This window comes from Carassius gibelio, chromosome A16 (genome assembly GCF_023724105.1).
Source record: "Carassius gibelio isolate Cgi1373 ecotype wild population from Czech Republic chromosome A16, carGib1.2-hapl.c, whole genome shotgun sequence".
Classification (NCBI taxonomy): Eukaryota; Metazoa; Chordata; class Actinopteri; order Cypriniformes; family Cyprinidae; genus Carassius; species Carassius gibelio.
Window position 1 is genome coordinate 531,884 of NC_068386.1, and position 20,810 is coordinate 552,693.

General features: G+C 35.1%; 2 protein-coding genes across 3 annotated transcripts; both read right to left on the minus strand.

Annotated features, from left to right (window-relative positions):
- On the minus strand, positions 1–14,266 carry LOC128030262 (coronin-1B). 2 transcript variants are annotated; one of them, XM_052617737.1, is made up of 12 exons: positions 14,137–14,266; positions 13,828–14,036; positions 11,814–12,019; positions 11,574–11,696; positions 9,565–9,694; positions 8,962–9,143; positions 6,999–7,118; positions 5,583–5,687; positions 4,529–4,674; positions 3,430–3,487; positions 1,957–2,265; positions 7–860 (listed from the first exon to the last, which is right to left on the minus strand). In XM_052617737.1, the coding sequence occupies exons 3-12, from the start codon at positions 12,015–12,017 to the stop codon at positions 738–740; spliced, it is 1,500 nt and encodes a 499-aa protein (XP_052473697.1). In that variant the 5' UTR covers positions 12,018–12,019; positions 13,828–14,036; positions 14,137–14,266; the 3' UTR covers positions 7–737. The 2 variants fall into 2 exon arrangements, with proteins under 2 accessions (XP_052473696.1, XP_052473697.1); XM_052617736.1 differs by having other exon boundaries at positions 1–860; positions 13,828–14,243.
- Positions 14,267–14,558: 292 nt separating this feature from the next.
- LOC128030266 (nectin-4-like) lies at positions 14,559–20,760 on the minus strand. Its single transcript, XM_052617745.1, has 7 exons — positions 20,644–20,760; positions 18,305–18,456; positions 17,786–17,945; positions 17,597–17,666; positions 16,764–16,820; positions 16,454–16,624; positions 14,559–16,338 (listed from the first exon to the last, which is right to left on the minus strand). The coding sequence occupies exons 1-7, from the start codon at positions 20,709–20,711 to the stop codon at positions 15,916–15,918; spliced, it is 1,101 nt and encodes a 366-aa protein (XP_052473705.1). The 5' UTR covers positions 20,712–20,760; the 3' UTR covers positions 14,559–15,915.
- Between the last annotated feature and the right edge of the window lie 50 nt (positions 20,761–20,810).

Below are 20,810 nucleotides of genomic sequence, written 5' to 3' on the forward strand. Positions count from 1 at the left end.
AATAAAAATCTTATTCTAAAAATCGTATTATATTTTTGGGTGAAATTCGACCTGGACATTTTTCTTCCTATAAGACCTGCATTTCATTTCGGAAACTCTTGCTATAAAGTTTCTTCATTATATTGAAATGAAAGCTCACAAATTCCTTCAACACCAAGTACAGTTTCTATCACATGCTACTCACATATCCACATAATTAAACTTTAACAACATCCAAAATCAATGCTACGTATGTTATGCCATACAAATGGAAGAGAGGGCAGCTAAACCCAAGAACAGTGTTGGTCAATATACACCATCGAACTTTAGTGAAAGAAAGCAATCAATTCAGCATGTTGGATTATTACATTTCCTGAAGGTTTTAGATTCAAACTACATTAATTAAGTAAAAGCATTTATATATGCTGAGGCTACAAGAGATTATAAAGTCTGCTTTTTATTTAAAGTTTGCATGTTTATGCAAATATTGACCCAACCAAATTTAGACTTCAAAACTGTAGTTAGCAGTAATAAGTACCTGATATAACAGCCCTATTAAAAAGCACAAAATGAGCAGCAGTTAGGATATTAATATCAGTGCATTAAAACCCAAAGTGTACCGATAAAGCTCAAAACTCAAAGCTCAATTGTCTTTCTATCTCTGTGCCACAGCAATGGAACTACATTTCCCATAACCCTTCAGTGAAGCTTTCTGAATCTGGGTAAGGCTATGTGTTGTGATATGTTTGTAGTTTCCTTCACACTTCTCCATCCTCAATACGGGCGAGTTGCCTTTCCAGGACGTCGATCCTGTGACCCTGAGCCAGAACCAGAGCACGCAACGCCCGAATCTCTGTCAGGATATCAGAAAGTTGGTCCTCCTGTGCGAGAAAGAAAAACATTTCAGCTTTAACATTTGGGCATAAAAATGCACATTTAAGCTTTAATATAAACAGGCAAAAAAATGAAGGCATATAAATAATATATTTAATATAGTACTGGGCAATGACTAATCATATATTTAAACATATATATAAACAAGACATTTATCTTTAAATAAAGACATGCATGTGTGTGTATTTATATATTTAAAATAAATATACACAGTACACAAACATATGCACAAAAAAACTTTTATTTTGGATTGGATTAATTATGAATAATTGTTGCCCAGCACTAAAATATGAAAAGAAAAACCTTTTATTTTAGATGCGATTAATCGTGATTAATTGTTGTCCAGCACTAAAATATGTATTAAAAAAAAAAACTCGTTTGTTTTGGATGTGATTAATCGCGATTAATTGTTGCCCAGCCCTAAATATGTACAAAAAAACCTTTTATTTTGGATGCGATTAATTGTTGCACAGCCCTAAATATGTACAAAAAAACCTTTTATTTTGGATGCAATTAATTGTTGCCCAGCACTAAAATATGTTTTAAAAAAAAAAGGTTTATTTTGGATACAATTAATCACGATTAATTGTTGCCCAGCACTAAAATATGTAAAAAAACCTTTTATTTTGGATACAATTAATCGTGATTAATTGTTGCCCAGCACTAAAATATGTTAAAAAAAAACAACGTTTATTTTGGATACAATTAATCACGATTAATTGTTGCCCAGCACTAAAATATGTAAAAAAAAATTTTTTGGATGCAATTAATCGTGATTAATTGTCGCCCAGAACTTAAATATTAAAATTAAGATCTAATATATAAGAAATTAACACTTTTATTCATACATTTAATTGCTTGAATGTAAGAAATCGCATTTCTACCACAAAATAAAAGTATGTTATATCAAAACTATTTGTATCTTACAAATTGTGAGATAATTAAAACAGAAATAGTTCAGAAAATTTTTGTTTTCATGGTATTGTGTAAATTTACATAACATACACACTACCATGAAATCTAATAGAATATAATTTAAAATATCTATCAATCTATCTATCTGTGTCCAAACTTGTCATTCACCTCTTTCTTTACTCTCTCTATGCCTCCATCTACATCCCTTCTTCCTTGTCCGTGGCCCAAGCCCTCACTCTCAAGCTCAACAGCCATAGGGTTTGCTGGCGCAGTGGTGCTTGTGGGACTAGTGTTGGTCTGAGAGAGCAGTTTGGGTCGACCCCGGAGCGTGCCACATTTGGATGGAGGGGCCGTGTAGCCTCCGCTCAGGGACACAAGGATTGGAGGAGCGTCCTGTCCTGCTATCCAATCTTCTGCCTGAAGAGCGGGCTCTAATCCTGCCGTATCTGGGTACAGATCCCCTTGAAACAGGTCGGACTGATTGTGGGTGAAAAAAAACAACAACCATTTAGACAGAGTTTGGTAAACAGACCTTAATCAGGTCAGACGCCACATTGAATTTAACACGGATGAAAACAGGGCTTTGAGGGACAGACTAAATAAAACAGCTGCACACACACACTATATAAAAGTCTTTGAGCATATTATTTTCTCTAAAGTAAAACTTTTCAAAATGGTTTTACAGAGTTTTTGTCACCTTAAAAGATTTTTTGTCAGCTGAACAATGGCTATGTTGTTAAACAACATTACAATCCACTGAATGCACTGTACTTCTGTCCCTCACAGGCCTGACTTCATTCCTGTCAAAACTTAAATATGATGCTTCCTTGACTGAGGTCTGTATGCCAGTGAGTAGTTTGCAGCTGATAACATTTTCTTACTTCCTCTTTCACAAAGACTCCAAAAATACAACATTGTGGGATTACGTAGAATACAAAAACCCCCCTGCAATATACAAATTATAGTAAAATCATGCAAGTTTCTCATTTTATTTCTGTTTTGTCTTTCCGATCACCCAAAAATGGAAATCCTGTCATGATTTTCTCATCCTCATGTCACTTCCAAAGCCGTGTGATGTTTTCTCTTATGGGTAAATGATGACAGACTTTAATTGTTTTAGTGAATTAATAGAGCATGAAGGGAAGTATGAATTTTGTTTATTTTTACATCCTGGGCAAATTTCTTTTCGGGGCAATGAATATGTGACAGCATCCTTAAATGTCCATGATGAGTGACATAAATAAATATTACATATTGTTTGCACTCAAAAATGGTATTACTTGGAGATTTTTCAAAAATCAGCCAGCATATTTGGTTCTGTCTGTTCATTGTTTTGTTTTGAAACCGATGATGTCATTCCTCAATATGACAACTTGAGTAAAAATGAGCATATCCTCACCATTTGAACATATTTTTTGGAGTCAATATGGCTGATAGCTGCCTTACAAAATGGGGACACCAAAGTAGTTTAAGAGAGTATTTTAGAACATGGTAATTTTCAGTGAACTTCCTGTCTCAGTATTTCAGACAGAAATTCAACTGTTCTAAAGGTCTTACTTAGTAACTTTCCTTTCATACTCGCTTAACACACAAAATTCAGAATTGTACGAGTGGTCGCTCTGACATGCAGACTGAACGTACCTTGCGCGGCACAGTCATAGATATGGGCTCGACCTTCCGCTCATGCAGTTTGTAGAACCTGATGGAATAAAATGAGGAATAATGGAGATAAATGCCAGCACTTGAGAGATGATATTTAAGAATAAGTGCAGGTGTAAAAATAATGACTTTCTGCTCTACAATAAAGATAAAAGAGAATTTTGTTTTTAGCGAATAATCCTTATTTCAGTTTGTTACGCACAAAAAGCAACATTTAGAGTTATATTGCATGAGTGGAATAAACTTCTTTTAAGGTTCATTTTTGAAGCTTGAAATCATCTTTTCAGTATATGCCTATGTTTTATGGAATATAATATCTGTATGAAGTATACACTACTGTTCAAAAGCATGGGGTCTGTAAGATTTTTCTTTTGTTTTTTGGAAATAAATCTATATTTATATTCAAAAACCATAGATACATTTGATAATAAAGTTACAGAAAACACATTTATATTGCTATTTCAATTCTGACTTAAAATAGATGATGTTCTTTTAATTTAATATTAATAAATTATTATTATATTATGAATAATGAATTATTATTGAGAACTACATTAACAAATATTGGAATGATTTTGACGGATCATGTGACACTGAAGACTGGTTGCTGAAAAAAGCTGAAAATTATTAGAACATTAAAATAGAAACCTGTTATTTTAAATTGTAATATGTCCGAGAATTAATGCTGTACAGTATCTTTGATTAAAGAAAAGACAAAAAAAAAAATCATATTAAAAACAACTTTTAAATAGTAATATACTGTATGTATGTCGAATGTGATTCATCCTCCATGGAAGAAAGAAAGAAACCATTTGCATTTCTTGTGAACTATTCTTTCACTTCCTGTTTGCTCAGTTTTATATCTCTTAGTCAAGCACTCCGGCCAAATAACCCATCAAACAGAACAAACTAAGAAAAAGACTCAAGATGGAGTTGCCACTCACATGTTTTCAGGGCATTCATCAAGGCAAAGGAAGTGCAATCAGATTCACACCCAAATGGGATAAAAAGTACCAAAATCGAACAATGACAAATATGATTACGATTAGACCTTAAAGTAACACAGTAGTTCAGTTCATACCTTGCTATTTCACACTTGTTGACATCTACTCCTCGTTTGCTTAGGAAACCAGCACCTCTCTGCGGCTCCTTACTGCTGTACAGACTCAGGAAATGAACATACGGGGACTCATCTGTCACCTCAAAGTAACGAATAGTACAATCTCCCTGTGAAAGAGAGAGAGAGACCGTGTGTTACAGTTCATTAACAACTCTAGATTCAATCAACTACTGGTTATACTTTTAGTACTCATGCCTAGGAGTACCATAGTATTACATCTGATACCATCACTGTGCCATTTATTTTATTCTTACATATTCCACATCTCTTATATATTAATAATTGATAATTAATTAATGTAAAATAAATTAATAATTGTTAATTAATAAGTGTTAATAAGTGTTCTTGTAGCTCAATTGGTAGATTATTGCGTTATCAAGCGCAAGGTTGGGGGTTTGATTCCCCGGGAACACATGATAGGTAAAAATTGTTAGCCTGAATGCACTGTACTGTAAGTCGCTTTAGATAAAAGCATCTGCTAAATGCATAAATTTAATTTAATAATTTGATTAATTGAGGATGCATTAAATTGATCAAAAGTCACAGTGAAGACATTTGAATGGTTAAAATGTTTTTTTTTTTTAATAAATGCTGTTCTTTTGCTATTCATCAAAGAATATTGGAAAAACGTCACAGTTTTCTGCAAAAAATATTATGATTTCTGAAGGATCATGTGATACTGAATACTGAAATAAATGTTGCTAAAAATTCAGCTTCAACATCACAGGAATAAATTCCATTTTAAAATATTGAAATATAGTATTTTTATCGTTGAACACAGGAGACTTTTTTTTTTTTTTTTTTTTAGAAGATTTTTAACTAAAATCCAAACCTTTGAATGGTAGTGTGTTTATGTTTGCTGTATGTAAATAAGGAAAGCTACCGCAGGCAGTGATTGTGCAACAATCATGTTTATTTGTTTATTGAAACAGCATGTTTATATCTCTGTTAGAGCTGCTGGAGAAACCTGTCGTGCAACAGTTGAAGGTGATCAGGTAACACTGGGTAATCCTACCTTGCCGCACAAGTAAACCATGTTGGTGTCTGGATCATAGAATGGAAGCAGAACTCCGTTACTGGTGTCTATTTCCTGAGAAACCATTGGCTCAGAAAGATCCCTCTGAAATACAAAGACAGTCATATATACACTAGGTTATCAAAACATATAGCACTATTTCATGCTCAATAATTGAATCAGACAGGCAACAGCAAAAAGAGAGAAATATCTGATTGATGGGCTGATTCTTTATACAGATGTTTTTATGTCAGCTAAGATCATTTGTGAGCGTCTGATTATTCATATGTCCTGAAGCTACTAAACTGAATGTTTGCACTTCAACAAAATAAAAACTAGAAAATGCAAACTCGTCAAGACACACTGAATGCTGACTTGACAGAACTTTGCATGAAAGTTGAAAAAGTCTTGACATTTTAAGGTCACTTGAAGCTATTTGAATAGTAATTTGAAGTCCGAAGGTCGTATGTGAGTTGCACTTTACTAAGGCATGTGGCTGGAAATCACTAGAAGTGGAAGTTTGGCCATTGCAAATGCTTGCTAAGGTTTTGCTCGGATGATCTGTATGAGTTTGTGCATTACTATAATATTAGCTGTTGCTAAGGCATTCTGGGTGGCTCTGACAGTGGATGCTAGGGCATGATTGCTCAGATGGTTGCTTAGTGGAATTTAAATTGAATATGGATAGTAAACCAGAGTTCAAATTCCATTTGAATTGAAGGAAGTATAATTAAAATAGAATAAAATCTAAATAAATATATTTAAATGGTGTTGTTTATAAATATACTATGGTTCAAACGTTTGGGGTTGGTAAGAGTTTTTAATGTTTAAAAAAAATAAATCCATTGTGCTCACCAAGGCTGCATTTATTTCATGGAAAATATCGTTATTATCATTGAAAGTATTTTAATATATTTTAAAATGTAATTTATTCCTGTAATGGAAAAGCTGAATTTTCAGCAGCAGTTCCTCCAGTCTTCAGTGTCACGTGAAATCATTCTGATATGCTTATTTGCTCAAGAAATGTTTCTTATCATTATCAATGCTGCAAGCATTTAACTGTATACATTTTTGTGGTCACTGCGATACTTTTTTTTCAGGATTCTTTGATGAATATAAAAAACAGCATTTACTTGAAATAGAAATCTTTTGTAACATTAAAAATACATTTACAGTTACTTTTGATCAAGTTTAATTTGTCCTTGCTGAATAAATGTGCTTTAAAGAAAGTCTTACCGATCCCAAACTTTTGAATAGTCATGTGCTATTTTAGTAGGAATTACCCATAGAGCATACAGTGGGAAGTTCAATCAAGTTTCTATGCACAGATCAATGCTTCCCCTCAGGCTCTAAATGATCTTTCTTGCTGACAAAACAAAAGAGGACCAGTGGTTCTCCTCTACAGAGTGCTCTTACCGTGTCCCAGAGGGCGAGCTGTCTCTCGCTCATGCGACTGAAGCCGGTTGTCAGGATTTTCCCATCAGCCAGAAACACGGCCCTCATCGGCCTGGTGCCCTCATGAGCCTTCTCCCGCACCTGAGTGTGACATTGTCAAACATAAATCCCATATGTGTGCAAAAACACTGATCCGAAGTCCATTTAAGGATTCCAAAGTGATCTCATGCAGAAGACGAGGACAGCGCAAGACCTAAACTAACTGGGAACTTTTTATGTTTAGAGGCAACCACAATTTTCTTTTTTGTTTTTTATTGATTTAAAGTATTAATTCATTAATATTCTATTTAACAAGTCCGCCACATCTCAAACAGAATTGCAGTGGCATGTGACTGGCCAGTGGTTATGTAATACTAATCTTCCAATGCTTATGAATGCTTTCAAATGATCCATGTTGATAGATTTCCCCTCCACTGGACCATCACAGACGCTAAAAGCTCATTGTGGACAAAATATCCCAGCCAGGACAAAACAGCTGCTTCTGAGATCACTACAGCAGAAACATCCCGATTAAAGAGCAGCTTCTTTCCAGCAGATAAACATTCTTAGAATAATCTCATTAGTCCTCAGGTGCACTTAATGTCTATGTTTACATTGTACACCTGTATCATCTTGGTTTCAGTAACCGCGGTTAGTGTTGAAGCAGCCATGTCAGGGAGATGTTGTATGTATCTAGGCAAAAGTAAAAGCACTTTATTTGGCCTTCTGAAAGTAGATGCATTTAGAAATCTTACAAGTTACAAGTTACAACAGAACAGCAACACATTTTATGGATGACCGTTTCTCGAATCTAGAAGAGGACAATCTGTTGCTTCTGAATCAGCTTCTGTAAGTAACTGTATGTTTTGTTATTAGGTTAAATATTTGCTATTGACTGTTCAAATGCGGAGTTTAGCACATTGTGTGTGTGTGTGTGTGTGTGAGTGTGTGTGTGTGTGTGTGTGTGTGTGAGTGTGAGTGTGAGTGTGAGTGTGTGTGTGTGTGAGAGAGAGAGAGAGAGAGAGAGAGAGACAGGGTCACACAGTGGAGGCCGCTGTCTCTGCAAACACATACGAGCTTCATCACTGTCTTTCACGAGACTCTGTTCCCCTTTCGGACTTGAACTGATGGTAAAACTAAGGACATTATTAACTGTCTTTACATTTACTTTGAAAGATGAAGCTCACGATTATGAAAAGGGGCGTTACATTTCTGACGAGTGCTTGCAGTGTTCGGCCAATCACAGTAAACTGGGTCAGTTGGCCAATCAGAGCAGACTGCGCTTGTCAGAAGGAGGGACTTTGTAGAAAATGATGCGTTTGAGAGAGACAGGGCATAGAGGACCTACAATAATGTACAGTATTTGAAAAAAGAATGTGTTTTTTTGAACATTAAAGCATGTCAACAAATTCTATTACACCAAACACACAAAATAATGATCTTTAAAAAAGCATCACATGACCCCTTTAATATCCTTATGGTTTTTGACATTAAAAAAAAGATAATTTTGACCCATACAATGTTTTTTTGGCTACTGCTTAAAAAATACCAAAGCGACTTAAAACTTACGTTTTGTGGTCCAGGGTCACATATTAATTAGCACAACTTTTTTTTCAAATGGGTATACAAATACCATGGGTAATGATAAAAATATATTTATATAGCAATCATATGTTTCTGGAAAAACAAATACTGAAATGATTTCTGAAGGATCATGTGACTGAATACTGGTTACTGAATAAATTACATTTTAAAATATGTTCCAATATAAAACAGTTCTTTTATATAGAAATAATATTTCACAAAATTACAGCCCTAATTGCATTTTTTTAAGTAGATCAAATAAATACAGCCTTGATAAGCATGAGATGCCTCTATATTTATTTTGAAAATCTGTATTGTATTTGTTCTTCACAGACCCCCTGGCTGAAATGAACAGGCTGACCTTAATGACTGTTCCACGCCGGGGATCAATGACTCGTAAGGCTTTGTCTTTACAGGTGGTGCACAGGACGCTGCCCTCGCGGTTCCAGCTCACGCTGTATATCAGGTCTGGATGGGCGTCACTCAGCTGGTACACCAGCTCCCCGGTGCCCACATCCCACACACACAGGACATTATCACATCCTAGAACAAGAACAAACAAGACCAAAGTTGGCCAAAAGGTCAGAAAGAAAAAAACACCTTTCCAGTTTAAGAACTAAGATTTGCATCTCAGATATTTCCATGCCAATGCAAATCAAATCCAAACCACCTTTCTTTGGCTGGTCGTGCACAAACCTTTAAATCAATCTGTGCATCAAGCGGTCCAGTTTCAGATCTGAGATTTATTTTTGTTACTTCTTTACATTTGATTGACAGCTCTATTTTTTTTTCAAAACTTTGAAGATGCACGGAACCCTCAAACAAGTCCAATATCCAAAATTAGGGCTTGATAAACGATTTAAGACACTAGAATTAGAGCACATGCCAAAAATAGAGTGTGCCAGAACAGACTTAATCCAAGCTGGCAAAGTAAATACAGTATATACACATAGGAAGAGCTTACCTGCAGTCAACAGGATATTGAGAGCAGAAGGGTGCCAGGCCAGGATGCCCACTCTTTTACTGTGGCCCTCGAGAGTCACAACTGCTTCAGACATGGGAGATGTCAGACCTCCGTCAGGAATCTGCCAAATCTGTTATGCAAAAATACAGTGTCTTAACTTATTCTTCAGTGTCACGGGATCCTTCAGAAATCATGCCGATTTGGGGCTTAAGACACATTTCTTTTTATTATCAATGTTAAAAACAGTTGGGCTGCTTCATTTTGACTCACTACCGTTAAAAAAAAATTGGGTTATATATTTTAATTCACCAAGGATGCATTAATCAAAAGTGACAGAAAATATATTTACAAACGACGTCTATTTTAAGTCAAAGCTGTCCTTTTTAACTTTTTTATTAAACAAAGTAGCCTGAAAAATGTATCACAGGTTGTACATTTCGAACATTGGTAATAATAAGAACCACCAGTAATAATTTAGCACAAACAATAATTGAAGATCATGAAGACTAGAGCAATGGCTGCTGAAATGACAGAAATTATTTACAGTCTACAATTAAAATAATTATTTAAAATATGTTAAAACAGAACCCAGTTATTTCAAATCTTCCACAATATTAACATTTTCACTGTTTTTATCAAATAAATTCAGCCTTGATGAGAATAAGAGACTTTCGAAATATTTAAGACTTTGGGCAGTAGTTTATATCAAAGCAATAAGCCCTAAGAAGCTATGGTTTACAGTGAATTTATAACAGCTAAGGGGCGTTGTTAAAAAAAACCTTTACTGCTGTAAAATTCCCTGTAAACCACGGCTTCACGGGGCGTATTGCTTTTATAAAACGGTTATTCCATATACCTAGTAAAGTTTCACAAAATAAAACATATCACATAAAGTTAAATAATATAAATGAAAACAACATTCTTCCACCAAACAATGGCTGCGTCTCATTTCGCAGGCTGTGTCCTCCGGAGGTCGCATTTGAAGGCTGCATACGTTATTGAGGATGTCTTATTTAAGAAAAACCCTAATAAAATTGACTGTTATTCCTTATGAGCTTTAAAATACTATAATTTATTTTTTACTTTGCAACTTAACGGTTACTTTTCTTAAATTAGACTTCCCCGATGATGTATGCAGCCTTCAAATGAGACACAGCTTACGTAGTTCTTCAGAAACAGTTGTGGTTCTAAAAGAGTGGTTGCCGAGCAACACACAGAAGTAAACAAAGGTGTATGTTTGTAGTGTAATTAACAACAGCTTCGAACGTGGCTCAACCAATCAGAATCAAGAACCGGAACTATCTGTTTTAAAAATTTTAATAAATAAAGAAATAATAATATATATAAACACACACACACACATACATATATATATATCTGTGTGTGTGTGTGTATATATATATATACACACACACACACACACAAGGTCTTTACACGCACACACACACACACACACACACACACACACACACACACACATATACATATATACAGTTTATATATATATATATATATATATATCTGTGTGTGTGACCTCTATCACTAGCTTGCTCTGTTCTTGTTCTATCTGTTTTCTTTTTATTTATTATATTATTTTAAAGCCCATGCTACGTGTACTGTGTTAACCTAACTGAGACTTGTTATAGCACTTATACATCATTGCTATTTTTTTTTTTTTTTTTATTGCTTCCACTGTCCTCATTTGTAAGTCGCTTTGGATAAAAGCGTCTGCTAAATGAATAAATGTAAATGTAATATATATAGTATTTGTGCATAGAGTATATTTGGTGTTTGGATGTTTAGTCAAAAAAAACTAAAGTTCATCTGAAAAGGTTGAAAATATTTAGATAATTATTGCAATCCAGTACCTACCCAACTGCTAAAACAGCCAAATTCAACTGAACTAATAATATTTACCATGTAAAGGCCCAGTGATGCTATATTCACACAATCAGTAATTATAAGACAGTCACTGATGGGTAGGTTTTGTTAAAGGGAAAGGAGCAAACCTTGACAGTGCAGTCCTCTGAGGCACTGGCAATAACATTGTCATCATGTGGGCACCACTGCACATCCAGCACCGGAGCCGCGTGACCGCACACGGTCGGGGTGTTCTGGTCCACTCGACCGCTCTAGTATTAGGAGACACAGGAACTATGTGAGCAGAACCATTTGATTATGCAAACCTATGTAAAATACCAACTGTAAATCCTCAGGGTTGTTGTTAATGCGAGAGAACGCATGCCAACCTTGGCGAGTGGTAACACAAGAAAGGCTCCGCCTCCTCCGGCCTCAATGACAACAGCAATGAACTTGGGATTGGTGGCGCACAGTGGACCGTCCCATGTCACGCGTGATACTCTGACATCATCGAGGCAGTGCTCAGCCTTCCAAGCCTGGGCAAACACATGCCTGAACTTACTCTGCCTGACAACACCCCTCCTGAAGGACATGACTGTGGGAAGAGTAGTGGCATATACCGTTAGTCACTATTAAATAAATCAGTCACCGCATATTTTTACATGAGTATAACATAAAGCAAGTAAATTGTCAGCAAATCATAAAATAACACAGACTTTAAGATTAAACTGACATGATTATTTGTATAGGAACAATAGGAGAGCAAAAACCCAACTACAATTCTGTGTGCAAATACATGCAAGAAAAAAGACCAATCAGAGTTCAGTATGCAAATAGTGCAATGACATCACTAAGTTCAAACTTCAATCATGTGTTTTTGTTATACTCACATTTATTTTGAAATGTTCTGTGCAGCTATTTAAGAATACCATAATTATTGTCCAACAATAAAGATACAGTTCACTGCATCATGTTCATTTCATGACCCAGCAGTGGGGCATGTTGTCACACAAGCTTTAAAGGCTATTATTGGCTTTTTAACAAGATTCAAATAATAAAATATTAGTCACAACAAAAAGTGCAAAAGATACTGTATAGAAAAAAAGTTTAGAAAATATATATATATATGTATAAACATTTATAATGTCACAAATATTTATATTTCAAATAAATTTTTTTGTGAGCATAAGAGACTTATTTCAAAAACATGAAAAATAAAAATTTTAATAATAAAAAAGTATTATTATTATTCCAATTAATTTTATAAACCCTGGCCATAATCTCAAAATTGCTGCCAATAATATGGTCCATCATATAAAATGTGCTATTATCTATTTTTCAGTTCTATTGACCATTAGGCTATTAGGTCAGAAAGGCTTGGAGGTAAAAGTGAGAGTCCAGTGAAACTGGAGAAGGCCGTAGCTCTCACGTGTCTGTGACTGTGCAGGGATGAACATGACACAGCTCCAGTCAGAAACCACCAACCAGCAGCATTTAAGGTCTGATGTTTCGGTTACCTTCCTCTACACATTTACACTCTAATGAGATCTATTGACTATATATTTGGACAAATCAACCATCCCTAAAAACCTTCTGTTTTTAATGTGATAAAACTAGAATCAATAAAGCCATGTTAAGAGTAAAATGAACCGTAAACATCCCACTATAAATAGCTTACAACTTTGTTAATCCTAAAGCTTTGAGATGTGGACTGTGGTCTAAAGGTGCTTTCCAGGAGCAAGCTTTCCTGGGATATTTCCATCCACTGCAAATTCTGCATTTTTCTTTATTGTGTTCTATATGGGTCAGTAAATCATAAAAGGCAATTTATACTAGAATGAAGTCACATTTCTAAAATGATTTTAATTTCTGAATAGAATATTCAAGCTGTAATTTTAACAAAAAATTCTCAATAAACTCTATTGCGTTTAATAAGCAATTGTTATACAATATCATTATTGTTATTTGGGGGAATATTATGGAATATTATGCAGGAATCCAATTTGATGTCAACTTTATAACATTGTATGATACACACACACACACACACACACACACACATATATATATATATATATATATATATATATGTGTGTGTGTGTGTGTATTTGTACAGACATAATTTTTTACACTTGATATTAGGCTATATATATTTACATGCACACAAAATAAAAATGTAAAAGTCAATATAATTTTGTACAATTATTTTACAACGCTATATAATATAATGTAATAATATTACGCTTTTAAACAATTCACAAAATTAAATTAAGAAACATTAAATTAAATCAAGGGCGGCAGTGCATAAATGCGGAAACACATTCCAAATGTAACGCAAAGATGCGCTGAAGACATGAATGACACATGATCTGGTTTACATTCATTCATTCATTACATACATACCTCTGCTTGAGGGTTTCCTTCTTTCCTTTCTTCCTTGTTCCTTTTCTTAGAAAAACCGGCTATAATTTAATAAAGCGATTCCGGTATAAAAAAATATGATGTGTATACAAAAAGCAGCGATCTTTATGAACTACACTAATCCTTGCAGTGTGTTGTTATCCCCGGGGTTTTCTGCATGGTCAGGTGGAACAATTGTGTCCAGGCAATTTCTGTAGGCATCAACAAATTAATCCATATCATCAGGGAAAACAAATTTCAGCGCAATTGTATATTTTCAAAAGACAGAATAGATTTTGTACAAAACCGTACAGCTAGTGAAGTTAAAATAAATCGGGAAGAGCGTCGACGCCGCTGAAGAAGGAAAGATGATGGATGGTAAATTCCTCCGCGAATGTGCCTAGAATTAAAAGCAGCAATGTGTGAAGCTCGCCACCGTGAGACGTCATCAAAATGGACGTGGATACGCCTTGTTGACGAAATAAAAGTCCCGTTCTGAGCGCTTTGTGACTATTTAAAATTGTATTTTTAAAACAATGAACTATGTACTAGACTGGAGTACTAGACTGGAGTCCACTTGCAAAATATACTAATTTAAAACACTATTTACGTTTAATAATTTTTTTTTCTCTTTTTTGTGAGGGAACCTCCTGACTAAAAGGTATTTGAATACAAAATAAATAATTTCCAAGGTATCAGATATTTCTTTCAGTATCTTCCACGTTTAGAGACTGTTTTAGTAAATCTGAGTTCTTTAATTGCAATGCAGTTCTATGCAGAATGACAGTGGAGCAAAAAGAACTTTAAGATCCATTGTGTTGAAATTCAAAATAAAAGTCAAACCAGACGTTCCTAAAATGATTCTTAAATGCATTTCCTGCAGCAGAAGCCAAGCACGGTGAGGGACAGGTTACAAGAATGTACCAAGGTAATAGCTTACACCAAAATACTTGATATTGAACTTGTGGTTAATATTGTTAAACATAATAAATTATTAAAATTTTCCATTAATTCATTCTTATTTATTTTTGACAGTGGTTGCTACTTTCACAGTATTCCCAGCTTTACTGTAGCATTTTAGTGTTAATTATTCCTGATATGGTACTTTTTTTTCATCAGGTAACACACCTTTAAATTTAGGCTGTAAAGCACCGAACAATAATGTCCTGATTCAACATTGTGTTTTTTAAAATTCATCTAACATTAGCAGTATAATTAGGGTTGATTTAATAACCCCCATGCACTGCAGTGAACTGAATACTCCAAAGTTACCATCAGGAAACCAAGGCTTTATATTTTGTTAGACAGAAAGTTCAAAAGAATATCTCAGGAGCTTGCGGTAAAACTGCCCACTTATTAAAACAAAATGCATTTAAAGCACTAGTACATAATGAAGTATGAAGTATAAATGTTGTAAACAATGACAGTGTCACACCTACAATGACATGCAGGAGCCATTTTAAAACAAGGTAATGCAATACTTCATAATACTATTCATGCAGTGGGTAGTTTCCTGTCAAAATACATAACACACACATATATTCAAACTATATATATATCAAAACATTTGTACATCTCTGGATTACAGACATCAAGGTCAAAAGGTCACAGTGAAGGATTAACTGACCAGAAAACCAGTTCATGTAGTATTGTCTCCCTCAACAGCAATTCAAGTGAAGCCGTAGGTTGCGATGACAATAATAAAAAAAAAAAAAAAAGATCTTAATTCCATTGTTGGTCACACAAAGGAGCTCAGCTCTGGCCGATTCCAGTTAATCTGCATCTGAAACACATGCTGTGACCCATAATACTCAAGCGTCCCAGTTCCGGATTACACAATTATTTGAGGCACTGTTTTAGTACCTCTGGTACTATTTTTCAGCTTTGAGTTCAGACTATGTCCTGATAGTCATTTGGTCCATGGTTTTGCCACCTTGAGAATGTAATCATATAAAAATTCATAAAAAAAAAAAAAATCAATTTTTGGGTTGGTTGTCCAAACAAAGTATTTTGTCGAGTGAAATTACAGAGGAACGCACCCTTATGTTGTAAAATAAACCATGTTTATATGGACGTTTCCATATAAATGCTCTAAACGATCTGAGCTTTGTGGATAGTTGGGCTATGCGGCAGGAAAAGTTTTGTCTTGGCTGGGAGCAGGATGTTATTGGGTTTCGACTTGGGCCACAGTGTGCCATTAGTGCGCTCAAAATGACTGGATAGCGCCTCAGATATATCGCTGCCACCGTTCTCAAATCCATCAGGCTCCATTAAACCTCTGTGGACTCCTGAATCCGTAGGACTAACAGAATCTTCCTCTTCCTCATCTGTAAGAGTCGGGTACATGGATACTAAGGGCGAATTATGCCCTCTGCTGCCCCCTCTGGTACTTCCTCCTGACTGCGGCCTCCCCTCCGCTGGGAGAATGGCGCTGCCGTTCCGAGACCGCACAATTTCAACAGCCTGCTCCATTGAATAAGAAGAGGGGTGGAGAGGAGGAAGAAGTTGGGTTTCCTGTATCACACAAGTGTAAACATGTGACTAGACCTTCATTCACTGACCATTTGTTTAAAAAGAAAAGAAAACCATTTTGTGTTCTTTTACAACAATTCTGTATGTGATCTCATACCTGTGACAAGTTACTGTCCTGCTCATAAGACTCCATCATCAGCCGAGTTTCTTTTTCAGTTCTGTCCATGATTTTGTCTCGACCTCTTCTGGACGTGTTATAAATTGCAGGACGACCGAGTGAGTCCACCCCTCCCAGCGTGGACCGACTGTCCCTGGAGCGAGGACGATCCTTTGAAAATATACGAATTGAATTTTTATGTGTGTGTGTGTGTGTATGTGTATATATATATGTATCATATCGAACAATTACAGAATGTGACTGGTGTATATAGTGATTTTTGAAATGATGCATGAAAAGAGTAACAAACCAGTGAAGAGAGACTTGTGCGTATCGTCCCTTCAGCTCTCAAAGGATTATTATCATCCTTTTAAAAGAAGACAGAGAGAGTGAGATGAGTGGGAGGAAGATATAATCTACTGCAATATATATACAGTGATTGTATACATAAATGCTATTGCCCAAAAAGGAAATTAGATACATAAGCCATATGTAAAATAATTAAAATAAAAACATATATGAATGTCATTACATCAGTTATCAGGATAGTACAAGTGGTAAACAAATAAAACACTCAAATTGTCAAAGAAAACATTTCATAAAAGGAAGATTATAAAGTTTGAAATGATAAAACTTTATATATTCAGTATATACTCATGCATATCATTCACTACCATAACATTTGGGGTCAGAAAGTAATACTTTTAGTCAGAATGTTAAGACATTTATAATGTTACTATTTATGATGTTATAATTTATATTTATAATGTTATTTTGTATTCATTATTGAATCCTGAAAAAAAAGTTTACACAAAAATATTAAGCAGTGAATCTATTTCCAACATTGATTATGATGAGAAATGTTTCTTGAGCAGCAAAATCAGCATATTAGAATGATTTCTGAAGGATCATGTGACAATGAAGACTGTAATGATGCAAAAAAATTCAGCTTAAACATCACAGAAATAAATGACATTTTAAAAAAATATTTAGAGATATTACTGTTTTTACTGCATTTTTGATTAAATAAATACAGCCTTGGTGTCGAGACAGATGTTTTTAAAACACATTTTAAAAATCCTACTGACCCCAAACCTTGCATTATTAATAATCATTTGTTGATGTGTATACATGTATTCTTACTGAGTATCTGTTGCTTCCTGAGTTGACTCTCCTAATTGAGGCTTGTCTTGACAGAGTGCTGATTTCCTCCCTTACAAAGAGAGTGAGACAGACACAGACTGAAGTACAGGTGTGCACTACACCAATTCTCATAATCAGACCAGTCATGTTCATTATTCTATGTTTAGAAAGAAAGACACATTTTCTTACTTTTTTGCAACCAGCTCTATAGCCAGTTGTTGATTTTTGCGCTTATAGTAGCGCTTCACTGAAATGATCACTATGATAAGAGTGAGAACAATCACTGCAGCGACACCAGCGATAATAATCATCATCACATAGTTCACAGATGCGTTTTTCGGAGGCGACTCTGAAAAAAACATGCAAAAAAAACTTATCAAGATGTTGTACATTCAATTCCAACAGTCCTGTCATCGTTTGTGTGAAAGAGTCAGACTTGTTTATGGTGCTTCTGTTCTTTTAGAGAATGCAGTTTATGGAAAAGGCTGTACATTCTTGCCTAACATCTCCTTTTTCATTCCACAGATAGAAAAAACTATATCATGCAGGTTTGACACGACATGAGGGTGAGTAAATGGTGACAGAATATTCATTATTCTTTCAATTTGATAGATTATGAGATATGCAGTTGCATATTATTTTCACTAGATGGCAGCACTGTGCATTGCATCTTAACATGGGCGAAAGAGTTTTCAATGGGATACACACCTGATATATTTATTAGAATCTCAGCTTTTCCAGATCCCACCTCATTGGTGGCGGTACAGACATAAACTCCTTGATCGGTCAAGCTCAGGGGTCTGGAAAAGCGCAGAGTGCCTCCTTCCATAGTCACACCTTCGGGTAGAGCTTCATCTTTCCTGTGTGATCAACGAAATATGATTTAGTCCCTCAATCAAAGCACATAACTGTAAACAACAGAATCTATAGTCTAGGATTCTTCACATAACCAATGATTTATGCTTACAGAATACTGACATGTGCATGATACCAGGACATGATACTTCAGAATTTTAACATGGAGAACAAAAGCAGTCAAAAGTAGCACGGGTATATTTGTAGAAATAGCCAACAAAACATTGTATGGGTCAAAATTATACATTTTTCTTTTATGCCAAAAATCATTAGGATATTAGTAAACATCATGTTCCATGAAGATATTTTGTAAATTTACTACCGTAAATATATCAACACTTAATTGTTGATTAGGAATACACATTGCCAAGAACTTTAAAGGCGATGTTTCCAATATTACGTTTTTTTTTTTTTGCACACACAGATTCCAGATTTCCAGCCAAATATTGTTCTATCCTAACAAACCATACATCAATGGAAAGCTTATTTATTCAGCTTTCAGATTATGTATAAATAAATAAATTAAAAAAATCGACCCTTATGACCGATTTTGTAGTCTACATATGATCCTTCTGTCATTCTAATATGCTGGTCCACATTTAAATTAAATTAAATTAAATTAAATTAAATTAAAATTTCTTATTATTATCAATGGTGAAAACAGTTGTGCTGCTTAATATTTCTGTGGAAACTATGATGCATTTTTTCAGGGTACTTCGAATAGAAATTCCAAAAGAACAGCCTTTATTCGAAACAGAAATATTTCAGAACATCATGAAAGTCTTTACTGTTATTTTTTAAGATAAATAAATTGTGTCATTACTGAATAAAAATATTCATTTTTCAAGTGTTACTGACCCCAAACTTTCTAACTGTACTGTAAAAACAACTGGATATATACTAATTACTTATTTCATGAATTCAACCTAAAATATTCCTAGTCTGTATTTCTTACAGGTCATCAGTGATTTTATGACAAAACATTTTTTTTGTCCATAATACAGTCAGAATAGTATTGTAAAAAAATAAATAAATAAAAACTATTTTCATACGTTGTTTTAAACTAGTAGTTCCTGTGGCTCAGTGGTAGAGCAGTGCAAAAGGTTGTGGGTTCAGTTCCCAAGGATCCCACATATTGGTAAAAAGAAAACAAATTGTATAGCCTGGATGCAATGTAAGTCGCTTTGGATAAAAGCGTCTGCTAAATGCATAAATGTAAATGTAGGTTTTGCATCAAGATCCAGTTTTTTTTTACATCAAGCAACAGCATAACAAAAAACAACTGAATTAAATGTAGTCTAGGTAAGTGCTTTGTTTTGTTTACCTTGCATCATACTTAAGAATGATGGCTGTCAAGCAAACTCCCTATGTTGGCACCTGCCAGATTTGTAGTTTTAAGTTCTGCCAAGTGCATTTCTCCCCCGTATTAAAAGCTGACAAGCCTATTTATTTAGCTAAAACCACAAATAGGCCCATTCAGTCTTTCCATAGACAATAAGAACTTTGTCCAGAGCTTTTACCAGGAACTATAAGTTACATGTTTTTCATACAGCACAGTCCAATTTGCATGAGGACAGTGGTAGGACTCATCCGATGACACACACAAGCACGCAGGCAAATTCTCCTGACACCATCATCCTAAACCTACTCATCTCCCCCTCACCAGCCATTTCTCATCCCCCGCTTTCTCCCTCCGTGTGAAAATGCACTCAGTCGGTTTGCTGCGCAAGTTGCAACACGACGCCAGGCCACAGTTACTTCATTTGCTTTGCATTCACACCGAGCAGCCAGAAAACAGGTTTCCCCACTCGATACAGAGAGGAGGAGGAAACCAGAGAATGTTTGTCTCAGGAATTGCGTGATCATCTAAATGTCCATGTCTACACCCCTTAGTCACTTGTACTGAAAAATGCAGAAAAATAGGTGTGTGGCTGTGATTAATTATTGTTCACGAATGCAAAAACAACTGTTGTGTATTTCAATGACCTCTCAGTGTCAGTATTCCTATCTATCTGATAAAGTAGATTAAAAATTCACTCATGATTTAGGCCACAACCTTCTCGGCCACACCTAGAGATTACTCTGGCATGCTGATAGAGAAGCCAAGCGAAACAGAATTTAACCGACAAGACAGGCTTACAGGGAGATGAACAAACAAACAAATCGAGAGATGCAGGTGAACTGAGTTTTACCTCATCCAGCTGAATCTCTGAGGTTCTGGATTTCCTTGACCGCTGCACTGCAGCGTGGCTTCTTGCATTTCGGCATACCAGTTGTCCTCATAGCCAGATATCAGTGCATTCGGAGGGTCTGTACGTACACAAGAACACACAAATGAAAAGATTTTAGAATTAGGTGC